The sequence below is a fragment of the Bombyx mandarina genome, chromosome 03 (assembly GCF_030267445.1).
Source record: "Bombyx mandarina strain Sakado chromosome 03, ASM3026744v2".
In the NCBI taxonomy this organism is placed as follows: domain Eukaryota; kingdom Metazoa; phylum Arthropoda; class Insecta; order Lepidoptera; family Bombycidae; genus Bombyx; species Bombyx mandarina.
The window spans coordinates 9,107,161-9,134,087 of NC_143210.1; the positions used below are offsets into that span (position 1 = coordinate 9,107,161).

General features: G+C 39.5%; 3 protein-coding genes across 4 annotated transcripts; 1 reads left to right on the forward strand and 2 right to left on the reverse strand.

Annotated features, from left to right (window-relative positions):
• Positions 1-241: 241 nt before the first annotated feature.
• Positions 242-3,793, forward strand: Pif1 (Pif1 DNA helicase). The gene is made up of 3 exons (XM_028185917.2): positions 242-1,096; positions 1,397-1,560; positions 2,186-3,793. Exons 1-3 carry the CDS (start codon positions 343-345, stop codon positions 3,176-3,178), a joined length of 1,911 nt encoding a protein of 636 aa, XP_028041718.2. The 5' UTR covers positions 242-342; the 3' UTR covers positions 3,179-3,793.
• Positions 3,631-5,268, reverse strand: LOC114251581 (uncharacterized). 2 transcript variants are annotated; one of them, XM_028185905.2, is made up of 3 exons: positions 5,087-5,268; positions 4,433-4,637; positions 3,631-4,289 (listed from the first exon to the last, which is right to left on the reverse strand). In XM_028185905.2, exons 1-3 carry the CDS (start codon positions 5,164-5,166, stop codon positions 3,888-3,890), a joined length of 687 nt encoding a protein of 228 aa, XP_028041706.1. In that variant the 5' UTR covers positions 5,167-5,268; the 3' UTR covers positions 3,631-3,887. The 2 variants fall into 2 exon arrangements, with proteins under 2 accessions (XP_028041706.1, XP_089596198.1); XM_089740072.1 differs by lacking the exon at positions 5,087-5,268 and adding an exon at positions 4,925-5,039.
• Positions 5,269-5,995: 727 nt separating this feature from the next.
• On the reverse strand, positions 5,996-26,645 carry brun (trafficking protein particle complex subunit brun). Its single transcript, XM_028185896.2, has 17 exons — positions 26,298-26,645; positions 26,129-26,219; positions 25,638-25,868; positions 25,180-25,475; positions 24,225-24,401; positions 23,167-23,799; positions 22,064-22,228; positions 21,474-21,634; positions 16,249-16,486; positions 15,137-15,627; positions 13,955-14,262; positions 13,376-13,457; positions 12,320-12,444; positions 11,458-11,627; positions 8,912-9,109; positions 7,984-8,191; positions 5,996-6,446 (listed from the first exon to the last, which is right to left on the reverse strand). The coding sequence occupies exons 1-17, from the start codon at positions 26,485-26,487 to the stop codon at positions 6,212-6,214; spliced, it is 3,999 nt and encodes a 1,332-aa protein (XP_028041697.2). The 5' UTR covers positions 26,488-26,645; the 3' UTR covers positions 5,996-6,211.
• Between the last annotated feature and the right edge of the window lie 282 nt (positions 26,646-26,927).

Genomic DNA, 26,927 nt, shown 5'->3' on the forward strand with positions numbered 1-26,927 from the left:
ATAGATTAAAGCTTCTGATTAATCAACTTCCTCATAGTTCACTTCTAAACATACATCAAAATTTTAACAGGATGTAAGAAATAAATAAAAGACTTGGATTAAAGGTCTCATAATCAAGCCATGAAATGATAAAATAATCGTATAACTGGAATAAAAGTGTATTATCTATGGCTATCATATAGAACAGACAAAGCTGTATGAGCTTATACCCTCTACCCTTGTCTTTCCTAATAAGGAAAAATTGTACCAAAAAAAATCATCTATGGCTGACGGCTGTGTATACATTAATGTGCCCATGATTTTAAATTTAAAATTAATTTTCATAAAATTCATAACTAAGTAATGGAGGCCGGTGAATCGTTTTTATCTTGTGCTGTAACAGTGGAATGGACTACCACTCAAGGTTCTATTTCTAGGAAAATTCATTACAAGACGGCTTCGCTTAGACTAATCAGGAACGAATTTCGCGAAATGTTTTTAGAAGTGACATCCGAAAAACATGCCGCGACTAAATTGGCTCTTAAAAGTTTCAATGTTTTCAAAAAGTTTATGGCTGAAGGTAAAGCAAGTATTAAGTTCCAGGAAGCTAATTGTACAATATTTATTTCAAATGCACCTCCTACAAATTTGGTAATGTTTCTTCGAACTATATTTGTTAAGATGACCAGTGATAAAGAGCAAACAGCAAATAAAACTCCAACAAAACAGTCAATGAGGGCAAAGCTGTTAAGTGGTAAATCCCAATCTTTTGATGAAATAAGCCCAGTTACAGTTGCCGACATTCATATTGCGAAAAGTAAAATTTCAAAATCTACAATCACAACACCATCACCGCCTTCAAAGAAACGTAAGAATGACAACCCAAGTAGAGGTCCTGCACCAAAAAAATTGTATTCCCCTTCACCTCTTACTACCACTAATTCGTTAAATTCTGAACAGCAAAGAGTTTTGGAAGCATGTTTGGGTGGAAAAAATATTTTTTTCACTGGCTCTGCAGGAACAGGAAAAAGTTTCTTATTAAAAAGGATTGTGGCAGCTTTACCTCCTGATGTAACGATGCCCACTGCATCCACTGGTGTCGCAGCTTGTCACATTGGTAGGTATTAATAGCTTCAGCGTAATTATAAAGTTATTTAAAAAATATGACATTTCAAAAAGTTTGCATTCATTCTAAATTAGGATCGATTTTTTTTTATTATTATTCAATAGAAAAGATTATGCTAATATTTGACTAATTAAAAATAAATTTTATCATCTGGGATTTTGATTTAATTTCTCAAAATAACCATTAGTATTCACATGGCCTCCAGTAATCGATTAACATCAAGTAGGCCACACATCCATAAAGCAATTAAAATCAAAAACACCTGTGTTGCAATTGAATATTTTTTTCCAGGTGGAACCACTCTTCATGCTTTTGCTGGCATAGGTGATGGTAGTGGGTCTATCGAAAATTTATGTGAAAGAGCTACTAAAATACCATTGGTAGCACAAAAATGGAGAAAATGTAAACACCTTATTATAGATGAGATATCAATGGTCGATGGAATATTTTTTGAGGTATTTATATCATTATTAACTGTAATCTGATTCTTTTGAACGTCCAAACTGATCTCATTGGAAGAATAATTAATCAAATAGAAACAATAATGAGATGGGCATATTAAATTCTCCAGCATTATAATATTATGCAAGCTTTGACACCTCTATTCACCTTAAAATAGGTGAATTTTCATAATCAATTAAACATTATTATCCTATAGTTTTAGTCTACACAGGAACTGCATCCATTTTTTTAAATTCCTCTTTCAAATTTTATTACCTTGGTTATAAATCCCTTCAGAATTAGAAAAAAAATCCAGTGCTTACTAATGTTACTTTCCAAGTACATTGATTATATTTTACTTTGTAACATTTCCAACTTGATCTAACAGTAAATCCGGATAATAATATGTAATTTTAAAATTTGAATGTTATTTATTTCTTAAATGATTTTTTATTGCGTACAAGCTCAGATTATGTGGTATTAAGTAGTTTCATGCCACCATCCACCTTGAGATATCAGATGTAAGGCACAATTGTATATCACCCTTTAAACTACCTACCTGGTAGTTCCTACCTACACTGCCGTTGCCCTACCACTAGTAATGACTTTTTTTTTTATATGAATCTAATATTATTGCAGAAATTAGAAGCTGTTGCGAGACATATTAGGAAAAATGACAAGCCATTTGGTGGCATTCAACTGATTCTTTGTGGTGATTTCTTACAACTACCACCAGTAGTGGACAAGAATAAACAGAAGAGATTTTGTTTTCAATCACATTGTTGGGATAAGTGTATTGAACTTTGTTTTGAACTAAAACAGGTACATAGACAAACAGATCAAGAATTTATTTCGATTCTCAATAGTATCAGAATTGGTCGTGTTACTAAAGAAATCAGCGACAGATTAACAAGAACAGCAAGACAGAAAATTGAGGCTGATGGCATTTTAGCAACTAGATTATGCTCACATACTAATGACTCAAAAATGATAAATGAGTCAAAATTGATAGCTTTGGATGGAGAGGGAAAATTATTTACATCACAAGACAGTGATAATGCTACTACATTATTGGATATGCAAACTATTGCCCCTTCGAAACTCATGTTAAAAATTGGAGCACAAGTAATGTTATTAAAAAATATTAATGTAAATTCAGGTTTAGTTAATGGAGCCAGAGGAATTGTTGTTCGATTTGAAGAAGGATTCCCTGTTGTTAGATTTAAAAACAAAAAAGAATACATAGCCAGAACAGAACGCTGGTATGTCAAAAATTCGAATGGTACATTATTATGTCGCAGGCAAGTTCCGTTGTCTTTAGCATGGGCTTTTTCAATACATAAGTCACAAGGGTTAACTTTAGACTGTGTTGAGATGTCACTGTCAAAAATATTTGAAGCTGGACAAGCTTATGTTGCATTGAGTAGAGCACAAAGCTTAGACAGCCTTCGTGTATTAGATTTTGACTCCAGACATGTATGGGCAAACCCTGATGTTCTAGAATTTTATCAAAGATTCAGACGAAGATTGCAACAAATGGAGATAGTACCACTTGGTAGACCATTACCTGAAAAAGCAACTAAGAAGTTGAAACTTAGAGATATTTTAGAGAAGCAATTAAGAAGGAAATAGTGATCTTTTTAAAAGAATGTCAAGCTAAGAATTATGAAGTAATGGAATATAAGACTGATAAGTCAAGACTTATAGACTTAAATAAATATTTTGTCAACTAAGGAGCTTATGCACATCTAGCAGATGCCTGCCTGGCAAGCAATTTTCTGTATTTTGTTCTAATACTAAATGTATAATACGTCCATCCGATAAGTCAAGACTTATAGACTTAAATAAATATTTTGTCAACTAAGGAGCTTATGCACATCTAGCAGATGCCTGCCTGGCAAGCAATTTTCTGTATTTTGTTCTAATACTAAATGAATAATACGTCCATCCTCTGTTAGTCTTTAGGCACTTGACAGGCAGGGACATGCAATATGTATGCACACAGGCACATGCTGTGCTCAGGTATTTCTAGGTGGGAAGTAATGTTTCTATTGCTGGAAATACTACTTATTAAGTGGACAGAAAATAAGTTCCTTTAATTAGCATGAAATTTTTACTGTTTTATATATATTGTGACTTAAAAATGTGATAATGTCTATAGACCAAATGAAAAAAAATCGTGTGGCTAAATATTATATTGAATATATTCATTATCTATGTGATTAAAATACTGCTACATAACTTAAATTGTCTTTCATTATATATCGTAATTTTTATTATTAAAAACCAGAAAAGATCAGAAATACTTAGGCCCCCTTTAAATTATAAAATTTGCAATATTTTATCTTGATTCTACTGCAGTCAATATTTCAATCTGCTCTTCAAGAGTGGTTTGTTTTTCTTGAAGACATTTAACAATGTATTTTAATGATTCTATATTTTGTTCTTGTTCTTTTTTAACAAGTCTCGATTCTTCCATGCTTTTCTGCAGTATCTCCACATGTTTTTTAGTTTGTACCACTAGGTCCATAAGTCTTGTATTGAGATGTTCTTGCTTCTTAATCATAAGCCACAAGTTAGCTGCATTAGGTGCATCAGATTTACATTTTAAATCATCTGTAACAAAACTATCTAAATGCATTGGTTCTTTTAAATGAGCCAAATTTAGCTTGATATCGGCAGTCAGGTCTGCTTGTGTCATTCTATTTAATATTTTTTCAATCTTCGTTTTCCCACTGTCAGACTGTAAAAAATAATAGTGTATTAATATTTTTCAATGTAAAAGATTGCCCTCAATGAGAAGTTATTATAAATTACAATTGCTTGTAGCTTATAACAGCTTTCATGACATGATAACAGGTATCAAATTATGATTTCAAATGTTACCTTTCCAATTGACCTCAGTGACAGTGAGTGACTAGCAGAAGAAAATAACGTTGGCACGGCATTTTCTTTCAGTTTCTTTTGTGCATCAAAATACTTTAATTCAAAATGTTTTGAACAGATCTTACTATCTACGGAATCAAATGCAGTGCATCTTTGTTTTAGTACTCTGAGCCATTTATTACTCATTTCAGAATTGTATGGGCATCTGTAAATAAGAAATGAGTTTTATATAGCAGGATTAACCCTAATCCATTAAACCAAGCTTAATGTTTCGTTCAATCAATGACCTAGGATGTATTATTTTCAGATCGGCAATACCCATTGAGCTGATATTAGAGCAACAAATAACTAGTGCTTACAACATGAAAGAAATGTAGGCCAACATTGTGTCACTATCTTGTTTATTTCTTTATTATTGTTATCGTCTTAATAACCATTCATATTTACGAATATTTTTAAGCCTTGTGGGACAGCTAGACCATAATCTCTTGCCTGAAAATGGATGGCGGTTCACAATGTGATGTTTATGGGTTCCACTTGCATTTCACACCAGGCTGGCCGTGAAGTTGTTCACTCATCTAAGCAATAATTGAAATTTATCACGGTTTATTTTGTTTTAGTGTACTATCTCTAAGTACATAAATTTAAACATACCGGTGGAAAGTTACATCTGGAGTCTTGTTTACAGATGTAGTTTTGCAATTGTCTATAGCACAGCGTATTATCGGAGCCATCGTCAGTTAATTAAGTAATTTTATTTTATAATTTCTCTAAATCCAAATCACAACAAAATTCGTTTTTTGTCTCTTTTGTTTTTTTTTGTACGCTTGCCGCTTGGTCTAATGAATAGGTAAAGGGATTGTACTCAATACGGCCACTAATTTTTATTTTATTAGAAGACTGCGTGTTGAATAGTAGATGTTCTTATAGCCACTGGCATGGTTCTCTAAACACACACACACACTAGGAGGGTAGAAGTAAAAAGGACCACCTTATATTAAGGACAAGTTAAAAAAGTATCCACCTGTAAATAATAAGTTATCTTTGGAGATTCACCGAAACAGCACTACTGTAGGAAGCGGAAATATATGAATATAGCAGTTTTAAATAAAGTGGAGTGTGGTAGTGTATGGCGCTGTTTATAAAATCTTTCCACTTGCTACTATGGTGCCATCTTGATTGGCTCCCTTTCAGCGGACACTTTTTAATATACTGAGATCGTCCTCCTTACTTCTACCCTCCATAACTCATACATAATACGAGACCTGAAATAACTGTGGTTCATTAACCATTTATAATCTAAAAAACTACACAAATGTGGGAAAATGAAACAAAGCAGTTGGACGTGGCGACTTATTGAAATTAATAAAAAAAATCCACTGTATTGTAATACTGCCACTGTCGATATGTTTAAACTCAAACAAATACTAAATTAACAAAAAAAATCTATTCGCTTAATACATGCCTGCCACTCCCGCCAAAGAAATACTATGCCCAGCAATCAAATTCTGACCTTTTAGTATAGTATAATTATTATTAATGTTAAGGAAATAAAACACGCTAAATGGTAAAAATGTATTTAGTATCGATGTAGTAATCGAACCAATTATGCAAAAAAACCATTACTAGGGTATTCAAATAATTATAATGTACGCTATATATATTATAATATATTTGTAATATTTATACATTATTGAAGTAGATAACAGAATGTCTAACTAAGACTTGCGAAAGCCTAAAGATTAATATCGGAGTTGCCGTTTTAATTAACTAAATTATTTAATCTATTACACTTATAGCTACGGGCGGTATAAAACGCCAAACGTGACTTATTTCACTCGCACACGGCTGTATGATGGATGGTTGCTCGGGTTCTTTCGGTATAGTGGAGTCTTCTAAAATCGGTTCAGTTGTAGAACATTGGATATCAATTTTATATTCTCCGGGCGTCAAAAAAACCACAGTACACTCGTGGTAAGCTTTAGCTGACTCCCGCAGTGTTGTTAGTACCACCCTGAAAATAGAAATCAATTTTTTTTCTTTCCCTCAAGATAACGATCATATGGCATAGATATAAGCAACCACAGCTGAGCCACCGTGGTGGCAAATTCATTTCAGAGCCAGATGGTTAAATGAAATCCTGGAAACGCACATGGATGAGCGCTGTGGTTCTAGATCGGAAACCGGGGTAAATTACTCCAAATGGGGTAAAAAAAATTTTTTATTGCTTAGATGTGTGGACGAGCTCATAGCCCACCTGGTGTTATGTGGTTACTGGAGCCCATAGACATATACAACGTAAATGCGCCACACACCTTGAGATATAAGTTCTAAGATTTCAGTATAGTTACAACGGCTGCCCCACCCTTCAAACCGAAACGCATTACTGCTTCACGGCAGAAATAGACGAGGTGGTGGTACCTACCCGTGCGGACTCAGAAGAGGTCCTACCACCAGTAATTACGCAAAATATAATTTTGCGGGTTTGATTTTTATTACACGATGTTATTCCTTCATCGTGGAAGTCAATCGTGAACATTTGTTAAGTACATTAGAAAAATTGGTACCCGCCTGCGGGATTCGAACACCGGTGCATCGCTGGATACGAATGCACCGGACGTCTTATCCTTTAGGCCACGACGACTTGAAGAAAAATGAAATTTTGGGGGGTAAAAATGAAACTTTTGTGAGTAAAAGTATATATTGAAGTGAATCTTCTTTAGAATCGTTATGATTTCAAACTCGATGAAACGAAGTGAAACGAAACGAAAAAATAAATAATTTTTTTTCCCGAAAAAAATCATTTAAATTAAAAAAGCTTTTTATGGGGGCTATAATATGAAAGATGCTAAAAAGAAGCGATTTCGTTTTTTTTGTTGATAGCACAAAAATATTTTGGGGTAATAATTAAAAAAGTTCCCCGACCGCTGTTCTAGATAGGAAAGATGAACTTTATTCCAGTGGAGGGTTATGCGATATTGAAATGGAGATGATGGGAACATCTCGGACCATTTCAAATGACACATACGGGTCAAAACATAGAAACAAATTCCCTCCGTAAACTCAGAGTTTCCGAACGATTTGTGAGATCGAGATTACCAACAAACAGAACTGCTCCGATCCCTGGGCCTGAGCCCTAGCCAGAGATTGGGGCAGTGTTCCACGTAAGGCTAGCGTGTACTTTATAAAGTCGTAAGGACTTGAACTACCGCTTTACTCTGTTGAAGGCTCCCAGTATTTTAGGAGCCAACTTGATTGAACATTTCAAATTATTCCGGTACTGAACACCGATTCATCTGTTTTACGTTGGTCAAATAAAGAAATACGTACTAATTCGGAAATCAAATTCCATAGGACCGTTTTATTTTACTTCTATTTTGATGTTGAGTACCGACAATGACGTCAAAACGTACACAGCATAAATTTGTTTCCACAAATAAAGTGAGTTGTAGTCAAATGTGCTTCGAATTATGCGTATACCGGCACGCACACTTCACAGCACAACACTTAACTTAAACACCAGTTAAATTCCATACTTATCGACAACTCACTTATTATTTCCGGCAGTAGCAACCCTATTGTCGAGTTTGTAACTGAAAACGCCGTTGTTATAATCCTGATAGAACTGTACAGACAGGCATAGTTTGTGCAGCGGCCGGCTGAGGTGATTCCATACAGCCACGCCCAACGAGAGGCACTCGCCCGCCGTACAGTTGAACTCCTCTTGGGGCTTTATGCACTGGCTGTTAATGCTAACCTCTGTAAAACGACAAACAAATTATCGAAATATAAAAAAATAACCTGACCATTTTCATTGGTCGCATTGAATGAATGAATGAATGAATGAATGATTGATTTATTTTATTTCAGACAACAACAAGTCCATATGTGTACATAGTATCATTGAAACATACTTAAAATTAACAAAACCAATCAAATAAAAAAGATACATTTATTAAAAATAATTATCAGTTGAATACATTTCAAATATTTCATTCAACTGATACTTACTTCGAACCAACCATTATTATTATAGTGTATTAAACACTGCCACGCCTGGGAAAACGGCAGGACACACTCCGGCAAGGTGGGCAACAATCGGCCGGAGCGTTAGGGACTATTATTATTATTATTTAGTCCGCAAGTGAACCATGGTACAATGGTTATTATTATACGAATTCATTATGGTCTTCACTTTTAGATAACACAGTTCTTTGAAGAAATCGTGTGCTGCGATATTGGTCTCATGTATCAAGATGTACGACCCGCACGTTGTGGCGTCTATAGGTTTGGATTGTTTAACAAGAGACGGGCTGTGAGATCTGTGCAAATTAGGAACAGTTATCTGACGACACGTCTTAATCTTTTGTTCGAGAAAATGCGTGTACTATATGCGTATACTATAAGGAATTTGCAGGGGTGACGACAAAACTGTTTGCTTTCGACAGCCAATAGTAATGTACTAAAGATTTCTCTCACCCCAGTTCAGCGGTGACATCCGAACTATATCCATCATGGTTTGCGATAGGGTGATCCCTTTGACGGAAGCCCGACCACTTATGTCGGAATGAACCAAGTTCCATTTCAAGTCCGTGTTGTTGGTTATGTGTTCGGAGCACATTAACTCGAGGCTGTTTGTCGACGTTCCGGTGCTTATCGATTTTGAGTCTGTGGTATCTGAAATAAGATACAATTTGTAAGACTTTTTGGCGGGAACACGAGGAGTGAATTTGTGTGATTTGTTTTATTTTATCGATTTAGTGTTTCTTCAGGCTTAAATGTGTAATAATGGTGGTTTATTAACTGTTTAATATCTGTGCAAGTGCACAAATGTGGGAAAATGAAACAAAGCCGCTGGATGTAGCTTCTCCGGATCCTCCAAAAAGTCCACTGAAAAAATCTCAGTAACTGACCACCATTTTACCGAGATTATATTTCATCCCATATCATCTCATCTCATTTCACTTCATTTCATCACAGTTGATTAATGTCTCAAAGTCATCATCCTTATTTCATTTCATTTCACTCCATATTATCAATTTCCATAAAAATAAGAATATAAATTAAAATAAGACATGACTTAAAGGCAGGTCATAAAATTCCTTTAAAAAAAAGATACGATTTGTAATTTTTTCTCTGCTCTACTCCCTCTATTAAGTTTCTAAGTTCAATGATTTCTAGAGTACTCTTTGAGGTACGTGGACAGTATGAATTAAATTACAATTATCAAAACTTTTTATCGTCTTGACGTGTGAACGAACTCACAGACCAGCTGGTGTTTTTTTTTATGCTAAAATGGGGAGACGAGCTCACAGCCCACCTAGTGTTAAGTTACCCTTCAAACCGAAAAGATGGTGGTAGGACCTCTTGTGAGTCCGCACGGGTAGGTACCACCACCCCGCCTATTTCTGCCGTGAAGCAGTAATGCGTTTCGGTTTGAAGGGTGGGGCAGCCGTTGTAATTATACTTGAGACCTTAGAGCTTATATCTCGAGGTAGGTGGCGCATTTACGTTGTAGATGTCTATGGGCTCCAGTAACCACTTAACAACCAGATGGGCTGTGAGCTCGTCCATCCATCTAAACAAAAAAAAAAAACTTCGTCAGTAAAAAAATCAAATAATAAACGCGAAATAAACAAACAATGAAACTATATACATAGTTGTAAGCTTGAGGGTAGACATTATCTTGTTGAACACCAGGTAAAACGATGTCACTATTTGATTCCTGATTTAATCAACAATATGTTATCTTAACAATTCACTTTAACACTTGTCCAACTTTAACCAGTACGTAACAGTCACTGAATCACACAACGTAACGAGGATATAGTAAGTGCACCAGGCAAGCGCAGTCCAACGAATGTTCATTGCAAGGCACGTTCCGCCTTTTTATACTAGCCGGCGCAGCTGGCTTATGAGTCACTTCTGTTGCAGCTGTTGTTTACGAGTCGAACGACACGGCCGGCGCACCTGGCTTGTGTGAGTCACTCCTATTGCACGTGCTAAACAAATATCGTTAACGCCGTCATAGTTGTAACCATCTCTACGATTTGCGGACATACTATATCGAGGGATGAAAGGCTATTTGGTTTAAGCGGCATTTCGTTTAATACGTGATATTTATCTTTGTAATTAAAGTTCCTTTTTGTTTGGTATAACCATCAACGGTTCGATGTTTTTAATTGAACTTCAATTAAGTTTCTCTCCTCCATTTAAATAGCTGTAGAAGTTTTATCGTAATGATATTTTTTTTTCTAATGTTAAACTTTAAATAGTTCTCCTGTAAAATTGCAAAAATTTCTTTTACTCCAAATAACCGTTCACCTCTCGAGTAATATATATATTTTTATTACATTATTATTAAGTTTTAGTAGTTAACATTAAAATTTTAACATCTGACATCCATGGGCGACGGTAACCACTCACCATCAGGACAAGGACATTTTTTTTATGAATAATAATTTATTTATTCCTCTTTTAAAGGTACTAGTGGTCCACCAGTAGTCGAAATTCGCCTATAATTAATTGAAATTATAAGTTTGTACACTATTATGATTCTATTGTCAAAGACTATTATTATACTTCTATAAATCAAAGATTTCGCCAAGACTACACTTTAGACAAATACTAATAAAGACAAACAATATTTAATTTATTCTCAATTCAACCACAGACTATAAGCAATAAGAAAAGTTTGACATTAAACAAATAATATGTGTGTAATGTTTTTTTGATTGATTTAATGTATTTTTTTTTCACAATTAAAAAAAAAATTAACATTCTGCACTCCTTCTCTATATTCTCTATATGTGTGGGAAATTTGATACTCCTCTGTCCGCGCAATTTTCGTAAAAAGGGTACAACGTTTTTGCCTCACGTATTAATATATTTTATAGATAGTACAAATACAAATAGAAATTAACCTTATAATTTATTTTTTAAACCTTTGAAAGAGCTGAAGCCAGTATTAGGTTCAAAGACCTGTATTACTGATCTCCAGGTTCCCTCCTCTTAAGGATACTTACCATCATCGCTTTTTACATTCGTATTGCTAAAAGGACACCTGTCTAACGGTACGGGCACTCTACAGGATTCCTTGCTCTCGATCAGTATATGTTTGTTTGGCGCATAATGAAAGTCCATCTCCTCAGACGTAAGATTTGTTACGTCTAGCACTAAATACAGTTGTGATGCACTGCGGACAAACACATAATAACAAAATTCGAAATATCAAAATTAGATCATTGCACTATGTTTCGTTATTATTATCACTTTTATACTATATTTATTAAAATCTTATACCTTTAAACGAGCAATTCTTGTATACTAATATATAATCTGAATCTTGGAAACGGCTCCAATGATTTTCATAAAATTTAGTATACAGGGGATTTCGGGGGCGATAAATCGATCTAGCTACGATTTATTTTCAGAAAATGTTGTTATATTCGTGTTTTCAATAATCAACTCTTCCCGACATCTATTGGCGAATAACAATACTATTTTTCTTAATTGAGGACAACTAACCGCTTTAAAGACACAAAATGGCGTTATCAAAAAAAAAAAAAACGTCTAGTTTTATTAATAATACATTTTAAGAAAACCCAATAAAAATAGATTGCCACTGATGGCGATGTCTACGTTACAAGGCACAAGTGGTTAGGGCTCCAGAGTGAGAAACCTCCTTACAATACGCGCAGTATTGAGGATAAGTGCCTTCTGTACCAGGGCCCTAACCCAGCTGGATAACGAAAGTTTCTTAAGGTGTTGGTCGAAAATTTTATTTTATTTATTGCACTAAACTCTGGTAACCCCTCAACACCAGGTAGGCTACGAGCCCGTTCACTAAATAACTAATTCAATAAATTTTATATAAAATACACTTACATTTCTGCTGGAAGCACATCCCAATGCGTTATAGAGACACTAGGCAACAATTCTAGATTGATTTGTAAGGTAGATTGACGACAATGAACATCTTTTCCTTCGCCTCCAGAATATCTTAAAATAAGCTGTAGAAAAAGAATATATATAGGTTAATTTTTTTTATATTCACATCCTGTTTTAGAAGAAAAATAATTCCCGTTACGATTTCATTACATAAACATTGGTAACTAAGATTAACCTTTTAACATAGCAAACAGTGACGTCACAAGCCGATGGTCCACATTCCAATTATATTTTGAACTGTAATATTGAATATAAATTATACTATAAACAGATCATAGTAACTTTAAAAAAAAGAAGTTACGAACACATTGAAGTCGCCGTGGTCTAAAGGATAAGACGCCCGGTGCATTCATATCGAGCCATGCGACTGTGTTGATGTTCAAATCCCGCAAACAGGTACCAATTGAAGACGTGAGTGTATGAAGGGGTTAAGTACCATTTTTAAGATTTTTGAATTTTTACATTGAATGAAGGTTTTATGTGCCTATAAACCATATTAAACCTTAAAACTCCGGGTTTAAGGCTATTTTTAAAAAATGCATGTGTTGAAGGAGTTGCGTACCAAGAAAAGTACAAGTAACAAAAAAGTTTGTTGCTCGTTTTCTCAAAATTAACAAATTGTATCATTTATCCCCTTCATCCACTACTTAACAAATGTTCACAAATGAAGGAACTTCCACGGTTTCACGGAATATCATCACGTAATAAAAATTAAAAAAGCAAAAATATAGTTTCCGTAATTACTGATGGTCGATCGTCTTGTGAATACGCACGGGTAGGTAATCTGCCTATTTCAATTGACAAGAAGTAATTTGGAAAACTCATGTCCCAAGCTATGTAGCGGCGTTTACCTTGTAGACTTTTATGGACTCCGGTAACCGCTTAATATCAGATCAGCCATGAGCTCGTCCACCCATCGAAGCAATACAAAAGAAACACGACTCGAAGTTTCAATGCAGATTTATATGTGAATATTGTATGTAATTGTCTAACCTGAGACTCGATTTGACGACCTCTGGAGGGGGGCATTACTGATATAGGCGCGGACCAGCTGGTCGCGTAAGAATTAGTCGATCTGGAAACGATTCGTAATATTAAGTGTTCTAGAATTTTCTATTTGAAGCAGACAATGTAATGAAAATATGTTTTTTTTTAATCGTATATAATAATAATAATAGCTGTGAACAAATTAAGCACAGTCATCCGGCCCCACTTTAGGATTCCCTGTGTTATGGGTACCAGAGACCGACAAACATACTGTTACGCTAGTAACTCCGTCTATCGCCGAATAGCCGAAAAGAATATCAAAAAAATTTAGTAACGTCTAGAACAGTTTTAAGTTGTACTCCGGTAGAATTTTTATTTATCCCGAACCGAATATACGTTTAGATATATAAATATATATAGATCATAAACACTCAGACAAAGAGCAAACTTTGCTGTAGGCAGCGGCTTGGCTCTGCCCCTGGCATTGCTGAAGTCCATGGGCGATGGTAACCACTCACCATCAGGTGGGTCGTATGCCTACAAGGTCAATAAAAAAAAAGATAAAAATGTCGTATTTGTAATCACCTGAAACTGCCCGAAGTTCTGTGCGGCATAAGTCCACTGCTCAATGAGTTTTGAGGATTGGAACTCTGCGTGGGCAGGGAGGTCTGAGCATTGGGTACTGGCGATCCCACCCTTGATGGATAATTAGAGGTCAAGCTGTTAGGAAAAAGGTTCTCCCCGCCCACGCCGCCTAGATCTAGGAAATCTGCCTCGCCGTATAACTTTATCGTTATTGTAGCGGTTCGGTCCGGAGCGATGGGCAACTGCGACTGAATATCCTCGTTTGAGAATTGGAATATTTTAGATTGAAGTGCTGTATCGATGTTTGACTGAAAAAAAAACGGAGGAACGTTACCAAAATGTTATTTGTTATTTTGGTTATGTTAATAAAATAATATTTTTTATAATTTTAAAATTAGGAAAGCATGACATTTTCTTACTGCTTAATCAATTTCAAATGACAAAAAAAATCAATAATTTCAAGACGTTTGTTTTCTCTACTTATTCTATTGACCTCGATGGATCATACCAAATTTACCGGGCGAGTAGGTGAGCTCAATGGGCTCTAACCTGAGGACGTTGCTAACACTGGCCCTAGCAAGAGCAGTGCTTCGCAGAATCTACCACTGGATCGGAAACGCGACCCACTGAGAAGATCCGGCGAGAAACTCAGTGGGCTGTGTCTGTGGGTTAGTTTGCTCCCTGAGCCCTTCATCGCAAACGACGGGTTCAGTGGGGACGTTGACCGGTACTTGTGGTAGATACCTAAAAGGCACCGTTAATGGATTGGGAGGATCCGTGATAACGTGTGGTGACGTCGACTGTTTACTATTCGGTCCGCAGGATCGGGTATGTAGTTACAAGACGTTAATTTTCTGAACAACACGTGGACCGCTTGTCTCCCGAGCAATAATACAAACTCGGTGGAACGTCTTCATACGTTCTCGTTACCACTTATCCATTTTACTCTAAACCGTATTAAATAAAGTCGTTATTCGCCTTTATCTATTTATCCGCTTAATTTAAACTGCGCAACCGATTTCGATACGGTTTTTGCTCAACAATGACTGTTTTTGGTAAATATTCGAACGAAGCCTCGACGTAAAGCTGGTATAAACATTAAAAGTAAGATCAGTTTTAATTTTGGAAAAAAAGTAGTTTTATTGAAAACAACAAAAAGTAGTATGTAATTTTTTTAATTACCTGTATAGCCAAGTCAAGGTATTCGATAGGTACAGAATTAGTGTTTGTGATTTTAATAGTGCAGTCTGTGCTCTCTCCGTTATACAAAGTGACATTTGTAGTGCTGCCCACAGTTTCAGTTGACAGCCCCCCGTTCCCAGATGGCGTTACGGTCGTCTCTATAGCGATCGTGGGGAGACTCGGTATTACTTCAACGGTAAACGACGCCGGGAATTTGTTCGGCGTCGGCATATTCTTGAGACGACAGTTCGATTTGACACCGAGCGTGTGTGTCGAGTAGCCTAGTATTTGCAATTCCCCTATTTCCTTCGGGGTGCCGTGTAAGTTCACCGTTGTCGGCGAGTCGGGCGGTAATATTATTGTTTCCGGTATAGATTCGAACACAACGCCCGACGTTAGCAGACGCATGTTCGAAACTTTCAACTCGAACGGTAGCGGGTTGGTCAACTTCATTTGTACCTCGCAGATATCACCTTCGACCCATAGGTATTCTGTAATGTAACAATTATTTAACATCAGAACTAATTATATTAAAAGAACCAAATTTTAGAGTTATGTAGCGGTCGTATTTCCATAGCCTTAGATGTTTGCGCAAGAATGAAACAGCCACGCAGTAATCAATTTCTTTTTCTTTACTTGGAACAGATCATCCTTGTAGGCCCATCTGGAATTAGATGGCCGTCGGAGCCCATAGACATTATTACTATGTGTATCTGTATTACCTAACAGCAGTCGTACAAAGTGGAACTTATAAGTTCTTTGTGGCAGAAATAGGCAAGATCATGGATATCTATGTCCCTTAAGCCCCTGCAACCAGTAATTTAGCAAATTATGATAATTTTTTAAAGACGATGGTGTTCCTTAGTTATGGAAGTAATTCGTAAACATTACTTAAGTATGTAACATGTAAATAGTTCCTATGTTTCTTTGTAAAAGTTGGTACTACTTTAAGCTGCTAATAGTCCATTCACAAAATTTCGAAGAGGTCACTTAGTTGATGGAAGTCGTGTGACTAGGTCTCGGTAAACACTTAGGCCGCGGTGAGCTGTTAGTTCGTCCAACTGTCGTCACTAATAAGGAAAATCAAATTGAAACAAGTATCGAGAACTCACCCATTTTCCCTTCTTGTTTCTTAGCGTTCCTCTCCAAGCTGCCGAAATGTATCGGTGTAAATATGAAAGGTCCGTGGTGGGCCTTTGATTTAACGAGATGCGGAGCCCTCGCCGGAGGCAACGGCTTGGGAGTGAACCAAGAACAGTTCGGTACGTGACTGAGGTTCGCTGGTGGAATTACCTCGCCTGTTTCCAGCACGAGAGGAACCGGACCCCCTTCGCATTGCGCTGATAAAGCCTTGAGGTAAACGAATTTTTTTTTTTTAATTCTAGCAACATTAATTTATCGATTTTGTACATCTTCAGAACGTTTTCATTTGTTATGAAATAAAAGTTTTTTTTTCTATGGGGATATAATATAATTATATAATAGTGTTTAATTAATAACTTTTTATTTTTATTGCTTAGATGGGTGGACGAGCTCACAGCCCACCTGGTGTTAAGTGGTTACTGGAGCCCATAGACATCTACAGCGTAAATGCGCCACCCACCTTGAGATATAAGTTCTCAGGTCTCAAGTATAGTTACAATGGCTGCCCCACCCTTCAAACCGAAACGCATTACTGCTTCACGGCAGAAAGGCAGGGTGGTGGTACCTACCCGCGCGGACTCACAAGAGGTCCTACCATCAGTAATTACGCAAACTATAATTTTGCGGGTTTAATTTTTATTACACGATGTTATTTCTTCACCGTGGAAGTCAATCGTGAACATTTATTGAGTACGTATTCCATTACAAAAATTGGTACCCGCCTGCGGGATTCGAACACCGGTGCATCGCTCAACACGAATGCACCGGTCGTCGCCTTATCCTTTAGGCTATGACGACTTCTAACTTGGTAATAACTAAATTGGTTTTTTTTTTTTTTTTTTTTTTCCTACCTAAGCTGAGAGCCTTGAGAGGCTATGTCAGCGTAACCCTAACTTTTGTAGGTGAGCTCACGGGGCTCAAACCTGACGACGTTGCTAACACGAACCCTAGCAAGAGTCGTGCTTCGCAGAATCTACCACCGGATCGGAAACGCGACCCACTGAGAAGATCCGGCGAGAAACTCAGTGGGCTGTGTCTGAGAGTTAATTTACTCGTCGAGCCCTTCGTCGCAAGCGACGGGTTCGACGAGAACGGTGACCGGTGCTTGAATTACCTAAAAGCACCGTTAGTGGATCGGGCGGATCCGAGATGACGTGTTTTGGGCGACGTCGACTGCTTTCCATTCTGTCCGCAGGATCGGGAATGTAGTTACCGGCGGCCACGATGAGAGGGTTCTCGTGTCGTGCCGCTTTATCGAAGTGGCGCATGGACGCCGACTGCAGATACTTACTGATGGACTCTAAGTCCAGGTCGTCATGGAGGTCGACGTTCCTGACGAACCACGGGGCTCCGACGGCTATCCTGCAAAAACGGGATTGAATAATTTGGAATGACTTTAAGTGAGTGCGGGCCGCGTGAGCGAACACTACACTTGCATAGGTCATGACGGGGCGTATGCAAGTTTTGTAGAGTGTCACCTTATTTCTAAGGGACATTTTACTTCGCCTACATATCATCGGGTAGAGACGTCCTAGAATGAAGGCGGCACGATCGCGTACCGTCTTGATGTGGGGGCGGAATGTCATCCTACTGTCGAGGGTGACGCCTAAATATTTGACCTTCGGGGCCCACGGTATGGGCTGGTCGAACATCGTGATTGGGCGAACGGCGGGGGCGGGGGTATTGACGCGCCTAGTCGGGAGGGGGATGCTCAGCGTGGTGTTCGGAGGGCGACCCCTTTTGAAGAGCACCGCTGTGCTTTTCGTGGGGTTAATGTCGATGCGCCACTTCCGGAACCACTGTCCCATGGAGGTAGCTGCGGTCTGAAGTCGTCGATGAAGCAACGCCTTCTTCCTACACGAGTAGTAGATGGCGGTGTCATCGGCGAAGAGCGCCAGATGGGTCTCCGGAGACCGGGGTATATCGTTGATATACAAACTGAATAGTAACGGGGAGAGGGCGGAGCCTTGCGGGACTCCGGCTGTGACGTGACGGGGCCGGGAACGCGTTCCCTCGACTCGATATCGGAACGAACGGTTCGACAAGTAGTCTCGTATGATGAGCACGAGTCTGTCTGGCACTCCCATGTTATACAGTTTGAATATCAAACCGTTGTGCCAGACTTTGTCGAATGCCTTCGCTATATCGAAGAAGAGGGCTCCTGTCGGAATGGGTTTCCGCCTGTTCAGCCCTAGTAAGATGTGCTCCGTGAGGCGGTGCACTTGATGGACGCACGAGTGTCTGGCGCGGAATCCAAACTGCTCGTCTATAAGAATTTTATTCGCGGATACGAAATCCCAGAGGCGTTTACGAAGGAGCCGTTCGTATAATTTGCCTATCGCCGGGAGGAGACTGATGGGGCGGTAACTCGCGGTTTCGTTGTTCGGTTTGCCCGGCTTGTGTATGCCGATAACGTCCGCTTCTTTCCACGCCGCGGGAAAGATGCAGTTCGTCATAGCAGCATTTAATATCGTGGCCAACATCGTTATCAGTTGGGCTGGTAACAGTTTTAGCGCGCGGTTGCGGATGCCGTCGGAGCCGGGAGCTTTCCGTGGTTGTAGGCTATCGATCGCCTCCTTAACCTCGGAAGTGGTAATGGGGGGTAACGCGTCCGAGGGCGGCAGGGAAGCTCTGCGCTCGACCTCCCTGTCGACGAACTCGGTGTGTTCGGGGTCCGCGTGTTGAGTGCTGGTGGTGCACTGTTCTTGCAGTGCATCGGCCAGCAACTCTGCCTTGTCATCGTCATCGTAAGCCGGTGGTTGGCCTGAGGGGCGTACGAGAGGCGGCATAGTGACGATAGTTTCGGACTTGAGGGTCCTAGCTAGTCGCCAGTATGCTTGGTGAGTGGGCGCGAGTTCTTTTAAATAACTATCCCAGTTTTCGTTTCGGGCGTCGCTCAAGCGGGATTTGACCTCCCGCTGTAAGCGACGCATCCGAGTCCGGTTTGAATCCGTGGGATATCGATCGTAGGCCCGGATTGCCGCGTTCCTAACTCTTACGAGGTCCCTAAGATCGGGGGAAAGTCTGATGCGGTGGAAGCTATCCTCCACATCGACTTGCTTTGAAGATCTTGTGATCGCCGTCGAGACGTGATCAGTGAAGATGTTTATGGATTCGACGGTGTCCTCGGGGGATGGAGTTGAATCCGGGCCGCAAGGGAGGATTGGTGGAGCGGTGTCAGCTAAGCACGTGCCTAGCTTCTTCCAATCCACCATGGTCCTCGTATCTGGTTCGCGGTTGAGGGGGCGACCGAGCTGCATGACGACAGGTCGGTGGTCTGAGTCGAGTTCTGACATTGCCTCGATGGAGCGCAAGCGCAGAGTTACGTTCCTCAGCAGTGCCAGATCTATTGTGCTCGGACGACGCGCGGCGTTGTACGGATAGCACGTGGGGGTCGGGGGGTTGAATATCTCGAATGTGAGGTCGTCTATGAACGCGTCGAGACGCCTACCGTTCACATTCGTACGATGGCAGTTCCACCTAGTGTGGTGGCAATTTAAATCGCCTGCCAGAATGACCGCGTCCCCCATACCGAGCAGTGTCTCGAGGTCACTGCTCAGGAGGGGTTTGTCAGGAGGGAGATATACGGATGCGATGACGATCGGCTGGTGTCCCGTCAGCGCGATGCGGCACACTGACGCCTCGATATGTAAGAGCGAGGGAGTATCGAGAGGGACGCAGTGCAGGGCCCTCCTATAGTAAATGACAGTCCCGCCCTTGCGGGTGGAGAGTCTGTCATTCCTAACCATGACGTAATTCGCGACTTTGGGGTCGCGACGCGAGGGCTTTAGGAAGGTCTCCTGCACCAGAAGGATGTCGATGAGATTGTCACGTAGAAACTCATAAACCTGGTCGCGCTGACGCGCGAGTCCGTTAGCATTGTAGAATGCTAACTTCAAAGAATGGGGTTTTAATCTCGCGTTGCACGCCATTGATTACCGGTAATCAAACCAGCGTGCGCTGGACGGACTCGATGACGTCGATGTACTCGAACGTCGCGTTTAGGCGGTCTTCGGCCGTGACCGCTCTGCGCATGGCGTCGGCGAATGCACGCATGCGGTCAATGTTTATCGCGGCGATGTAGTCGCGAATAATTGTAAAGTCGTTTGAGTGCGCGGGGCCGGGGCGAGGCGCGGGACCGGGCGCGGGCGCGGGGGCGGGGCGCGGCGCGAGTAGAGGTTGCGGCGCGTACCGCGGTTGGGGTGCCGGTGTCGTTCCTGCCTTCGTGAACGGCAACGGTTTCGCCCACGCGGAGACGGTGGGCACCGGAGCCGGTACGAAAGCCGGTTTCGGCGCGCGGGGCGCCGAAGTCTTTGGGCCAGCGGTTTTAGGGGGCGCGTTTGCCGGGCGCTTCCGTGGAGCCTTTGGTACCTTGAGCCACGGTAGTTGGCCGTGTGTCCCTGCTTGCGGCAGAGTACACAGCTCGGCGGCTCCGTCGCTGTCTCCTTAACGCGCGAGCAATCGGTGGTCGCGTGATCGTCTAAGCACTTCACGCAACGCGGTCGCGCGTTGCAGTTACGCGCGGAGTGGCCATAGAGTTGGCAACGGTGGCACTGCCCGGGAGTGCCGCGTTTGTAGGGGGCCTCTACGGTGACCCCCGATAGGCCGCACACGGTGCGGAGACATGAGGCAATTTTCTTGCCCTCCGGTGTGGCTTCTAGTGCTACGAGCACCATATCGTACGCGAATTTGTCGCGCCCGCTGTGCATCCGGTGCACACTTATGACGGGGTAGGACTGACCTACCAGGTCATTTTTGATTTGCTCGACGTCGAGCTCTTTTGGGACTCCGCGTACTACGACGCGGAGTTCGCGCTCCTCCTGGAGCGCATAGGTGTGATAACCTATGCGTTCCTTGCGGAGGTATGCTGTCAAAGACCTATGGTCGTCGGATGTTTCTACCTTGATCTGAATTCCATGCGGGATATTCCTCGCATGGACGACATTGATCTTTTGGGCCTTAAGGGCCAGGGACACGCGATCCCACGACGATTTTTCCCGCAGGATGACCGGCGGCGGCGCGGGAACTTTACGGACGGGCTAAATTGGTAATAATGTTTAGACGTCAAATATGCGTCAAGATAATTATCAAATGGTCCTGAATAGTTCTTGAATAGTTTCTTCCATAGCTGGCATTATAATTATTAGAAAGTGCAAGGAACGATCGGTTAATACTTGAACGATCCGATAGATACCTGCAATTGTATGGCCAGATCTCGGTGTTCCTGCTTGGTCAGATGAGGCCACATCGTTTGAAGTAAAAACGTCATGTGCCTTGTCGCAAGAGCCGGGTGACCCATCCTACGGGCGGCCACTACTAGTTCTTGTAGTAACTGAATCTGAAGTGCTGGCCAGCCTTGCGTAACACAATTAAATTATATGTGATATATGTTTCACAGAAATTTAAATTTTTTTATAAAGATTTTATAACCTGGTAACATGACCTTTAAGCCAAGTCTTATAATTTCTCTTTTTATTGTTATATGAAGTATGATATCAAACGAAATGAGATAAGAGAGAAGCGAATGAGACAAGGTTATTAATTTTTTCAATAGAATCCTTTAAAAAATTTTTCAATAGAATCCTTTAAAGTCACTTCGAATACAGTTTCGAAACTATTATTATTTTATATTCGCTTTTTATCCGTTTTATAAACGTACTTAAAGAAGTCTGCTATTAAAAAAGTTCGCTAGTTTTTTAGTATTCTAGGCTAGTTATCAAGAAATTTATCTGCTGTAAGGGATCATTGAAATGAAAAATAATAACATCTGTGCGAAATACTTACCAACTTGGTGTTGTACAACGTAATTGGGATCTAAGCTAAGTTTGTGTCCTGGGAAGCTGTGCAGCATGAGATAGTAGCACCGTTGCCAATCTGGATTCGGGTTATTCGGACTAACCTGTCTCGTCGCCGCCAATCGTTGGCAAAATGCTGCTTTACGGAGGAAACCTAAAAAAATATTATCTCTACAAATTTTATCAACAAAATTACTAAATTTAATGTTTAACACTAAAAGTCCGACTGGCGGGGCTTTTGTGAGTTCGGTATTCCGGGCTGTTGGCGAAGATGATAATAATATGGAAATAATGTTGACACTGATGTGTATGAGGTTTTAATATAAAAGCGACACAATAACTAAATTAAAATAAAATACAAAATGAGTTTAGAACAGTACAGATAAACTAAGACTGACAATATTTTGCCGGTCGTCGTCGCGCGCGATGAGGGCGTGTGTTTTCGCGCTCCGAGAGCCAGAGCTCTGTCTCTGATGATGTCTGAGATCTGTCTCAGCGGGGGGTAAGGCGGCGGCGGGGGCGGTATCGCACGTTCGGATATTTGGTTCCGTTATAAATGTCATTATTTATTGATATATTAATTACCAGCTTTGCCCGTGATGTCAACCGCGTGAACTTAGGTAGTCGCTTGGAAGTTCATTTACATAAATCATGTTTTAGAACCATGGTGTAATTTAAGAAACTAACAACGCCATATATGCTTTATAGATAAGGTAAGCAACTGTAATTTCTTAAAATTTGAATAATTTTACCATAAATGGAGAATTCACGTTTTAGCTTTAATAAACAACAACAGTATTGATGAAGTGAAACTAAAAAGTTAATATCAAAATATATTCATTATAATTATAATTGTTTTTTGCTTATGAATCCGTGAAGCAGTAATGCGTTTCGATTTGAAGGGCGGGGCAGCCGTTGTAACTATACTTGAGACCTTAGATCTTATATCTCAAGGTGAGTGGCGCATTTACGTTGTAGATGTCTATGGGCTCCAGTAACCACTTTACACCAGGTGGGCTGTGAGCTCGTCCACTCATCTAAGCAATAAAAAAATAAAAAAAGAACTCTTCTAGCCGAATAAATAATACTTACCAATATCTTTATAAAGTTCGGCTAACGTGTCAAATCGTTGTATCTTCTCCTGTTCGCTCAGCGTCAAGTTAATGAATATCACATTCTGTAGAAAGCTGGACGCGTGTAAACTATTGTTCTGCTCAACCGCTATCCGGGCTGCCTTGAAGCAAGCCTCGGTTTCAATGATACCGGCGTTCTGATACTTGCTGTAGTGGATTATCGCCTTGCGATACTTTTCCGCTATTTCTTCTCCGTTCAATAAATATTGGTTAGTGATCTGCGATGGTGGTTGCCGCGGTATCGACGGTAGTTCTGTGCTTAAATAGGATTTGGGGCTTTGGTATTCAATATCGCTGGACGAAGCTAAGGACTCGGTGTCACCGTTGTCGGTCTCCGATTGTCTTGAGGACGTGTCAATGCTCTCTGAGGAAGTCGGAGTTAATTCACTCGGTGGATTAATTGGACTCGACGTTTTGGAATTACGTAAGGGTGACGAATTCATTTTGAACTTTCTAAATGGATCAGTTGGCTGGAAGAGAGACAAAGGCTTGATTTTGCTCGGCGAACTTTCTTGAAGGCTGGCGTTCCTCTGCAGCGGTGTGGAGTTACGTAAATTCGGATACAGTAGTATAGCAGACGACGCACATAATCCTGCAACGACAATAAACTATAGTGATACTTGTGGTTAATTTAAATTAATAAACATTTAAAAAAAAAATGTTAGTGTTGTAATATACTTTAAAAACTAAATCAGTACACGACGTCACTGATCAAGTGGTATCACTGGTCATCACTGGTAATGCTGGGATTATGATTGCATTTCACCACCGCACCACTCACTACCGGAACCGAGGCCATCGCTATTACATTCAGTTCTTGCCTTTATCCCCAGTGCAATTCAAAAGATGGCTTTTAAGATTCATACATAGTATTTCCCGGGAGCTATGACATCCTCGTAGTTGATTTTCTCCTGGTAGTGTTGACATTCATTTACGACTGTAACCATCACTCACGTAGATAGTGACTGACCCTAAGCGGCAATTAAAAACTATGCATTTATTTTAGTGATTACCCACCTTCTTTAGCAGCGGCTAACCACAACCAATCATTGACCGATTTCAGTATTTCTGCTGCAGAGTGATACAAATTCAAGCTATCAGCAACTAAACCAGCTTGGAGAGTCAAATCTGCCAAATTTTTTGTCACCCGGCCCATACAGCGTTTTTTATTGTTACGCGATTCCATATCTAAGCCTGAGGGGTAAGGAACATTTTTGGCTATGAGTAAGAAATGACATATGACAAATGGTAATTTGGTCATTTAGTAAAATAATTCAGCTATGAAGGTTCTTTGTTATCAGACATCACTATTACTTGTGAATTGAAGGCACATAGCCTAAGTATTCCTCTTCAGTCATTAGGTCAGTCGTCTTCTTCCTTACATCGTAAGACGCCCAGTACATTTGTATCGAGCAATGCGAATGTGCCGGTGTTGGAATCCCGCTTGCTGGTTCCAATTGTTCTAATGAAATACATGCTTAACAAATGTTCACAAATGAGTTTGACAGTGAGGGAATAATATCGTGTTATAAAAACCAGACCGGCGAAAATTTGAATTTGCATCATTACTGGTGGTAGAGCATCTTGTGAGCCCGCATGGGTAGGTACCACCACATCACCTATTTCTGATCCTGATTATATATAATCAAATACGGTATTGAACTGTAAGCTTGTGCTATAGTGTAAATTAAAGGGAACATTAGTGATAATCTGGAGGTGACAGGTATATTATTTTCCATTCTCAACTTTCAATATTGTATAGCTTTAATTTTGTTTGCATCTGAGACATTCCTGATTACTATTAAAATTGATCTTTCTGGAGTTGTAACAAAGTTCAAGTTTGATTTGTTATTTGAAAATTGGCAATCTTTCAAATATTTTAAAAATGTGCGATTTCAATAAAACTTGTTCTTTTAAAAAGTTTAAACATTGGTTTGTGTAGAAACTTTCATTATTAATACTAGGCTCATACCTACAAAATCCTTTTTTTCAAAGGGGGCTAGTAGGAGAGAAACCTTTTCTAATTTCTCTCTAGATCTTTCCAAACGCTTAGACTCCACCACCCAGAAAAGTGAATTGATAAGATCTGCCACATTCTGCTCTAAGTCTAGAACAGGATCGTTTTCACCATAAAACATTGCATGAGTTTTGAAATTTGAAGGTGTGGTGAAGTTTTCTTCTTGGGTATATGATGTAGTTGATGAAGTGGATCGTGGGAAGCTTTCTGATGATGACAGACTGTCCATGTGTTCACTTGGAATTGATGCTCTGAAAAAGTATTTTAGAAGTTTATTTATTACTAATTAAAATTAACACACTTTACACACACATTACTTATACAAATATCAAAAAGTCTTTTTAATATAACAATTTGTAAAGTTAGTATTAATTATTATGTTTTTTAGTTTTATTTCATTAAAATTATCTCACTTTTCAGATAAGTTACATTCTTGTTTGATGGTTTTCTCGCCTTCAAAGATACTGTATGTTTCAGGTTCTTGTTCGGGCTTTTTCATGTTGCTAATAGGTCCAAACATAAATGCTCTGGAGTCATACAGAGTATTAGAGTATTTTACTTTTAAACTTTCATGTACTCTACACACTTCATTCAATTCCACTTGATTAGTGAATTTGCTTAGAGTTATCAAGCCAAGTAGTCTCCTGTGATGAAAATAAATGTGCTCATTAGAAAATTTATTTACTTTAAAATCTAATACAATGTTTTGTTAGTGTTCAAAATTTTCACATTTTTCACAGTATTATTAGCACTGGCAGTTGAAACATCAGGCACTCATTAAAGATCATATGGACAACAAAATTATAATAAAAACTTATTAAATTATACTATTTATAATGCTGTTTCATGTTGCTATTTATATAAATGTCATTTTGTAGAATTCCACAATCCGTATGATACTAACCGATGAGTCTGAAAGTCTCCCCAATCATTATTCTCAACAGGGTAGTCTCTGACATAGCGTACCCATATGTCTCTCACCTGCCCTGCGGAGTCTGTGGATATAAACGATATAATAAATTCTTCTAATTTCAAGAATTATTACTGGATTCTTTGGGGGAAAACTGTCATACCAGTGACTTTGATAGTGTTGATTCTCTGTATTCGCTCCCAGAGTTTATTGAAATTTTTCAACATGCCGCCTATTCCCTTGACGAGTACTAGAAGGCATGCGTGATGTTGGGCGTGCTGCCCATAGTCTGGATGAGACATCACAGATTCTCCTGGGGCGTGAGACAATATATAGCTCACTGAAGAGCGCATTGATATCTCATTTGATTATTCTGTTTTCACTACTGTGGAGCCTGTGTTATGTGATCTGTTTTTTGCATCCATTCGAAACCAAACTTATTGCTGGTGATTTGTTTTGGATTTTATTTATATTTGTTTACGTTGCGATTTTTTTGGGCGTTTTGACAGTTTCAAGTGAGGATCGACAAGTTTGCCGAAATGTCAAGCTAGTGTTTTGTCCACTTCAATAGACTAAGGGAACTAACGCCAAATGACTAAATCTTTAAAGCAAAAACTAATAGAAAGGAAGTAGGTTTGAGAACTGTTGGACCTCAGTTTAATTAAGCATTAATATAATTTTTCGAAGAATTCAGGAAGATATGTTCAGTGTAATTATTACATTTTCCACAGTTCCGACTTTTCAGAAATAATGTTAAATCTAGGGAATCTCTTCGTAACACTTTTTTATGATT

Coding starts and splice junctions, on each gene's coding strand:
- Pif1 (XM_028185917.2), top strand. CDS start 343: ATGGAGGCCGGTGAATCGTTTTTATCTTGTGCTGTAACAGTGGAATGG. Junction 1,097..1,396: donor TGTCGCAGCTTGTCACATTG/GTAGGTATTAAT, acceptor ATTTTTTTCCAG/GTGGAACCACTCTTCATGCT. Junction 1,561..2,185: donor TCGATGGAATATTTTTTGAG/GTATTTATATCA, acceptor ATATTATTGCAG/AAATTAGAAGCTGTTGCGAG.
- brun (XM_028185896.2), bottom strand. CDS start 26,487: ATGCGCTCTTCAGTGAGCTATATATTGTCTCACGCCCCAGGAGAATCT. Junction 25,869..26,128: donor GGAGACTTTCAGACTCATCG/GTTAGTATCATA, acceptor TTTTCATCACAG/GAGACTACTTGGCTTGATAA. Junction 14,263..15,136: donor ACCTTGACTTGGCTATACAG/GTAATTAAAAAA, acceptor TTTTTTTTTCAG/TCAAACATCGATACAGCACT.
- LOC114251581 (XM_028185905.2), bottom strand. CDS start 5,166: ATGGCTCCGATAATACGCTGTGCTATAGACAATTGCAAAACTACATCT. Junction 4,638..5,086: donor CCAGATGTAACTTTCCACCG/GTATGTTTAAAT, acceptor TCTTATTTACAG/ATGCCCATACAATTCTGAAA. Junction 4,290..4,432: donor CACTGAGGTCAATTGGAAAG/GTAACATTTGAA, acceptor TATTTTTTACAG/TCTGACAGTGGGAAAACGAA.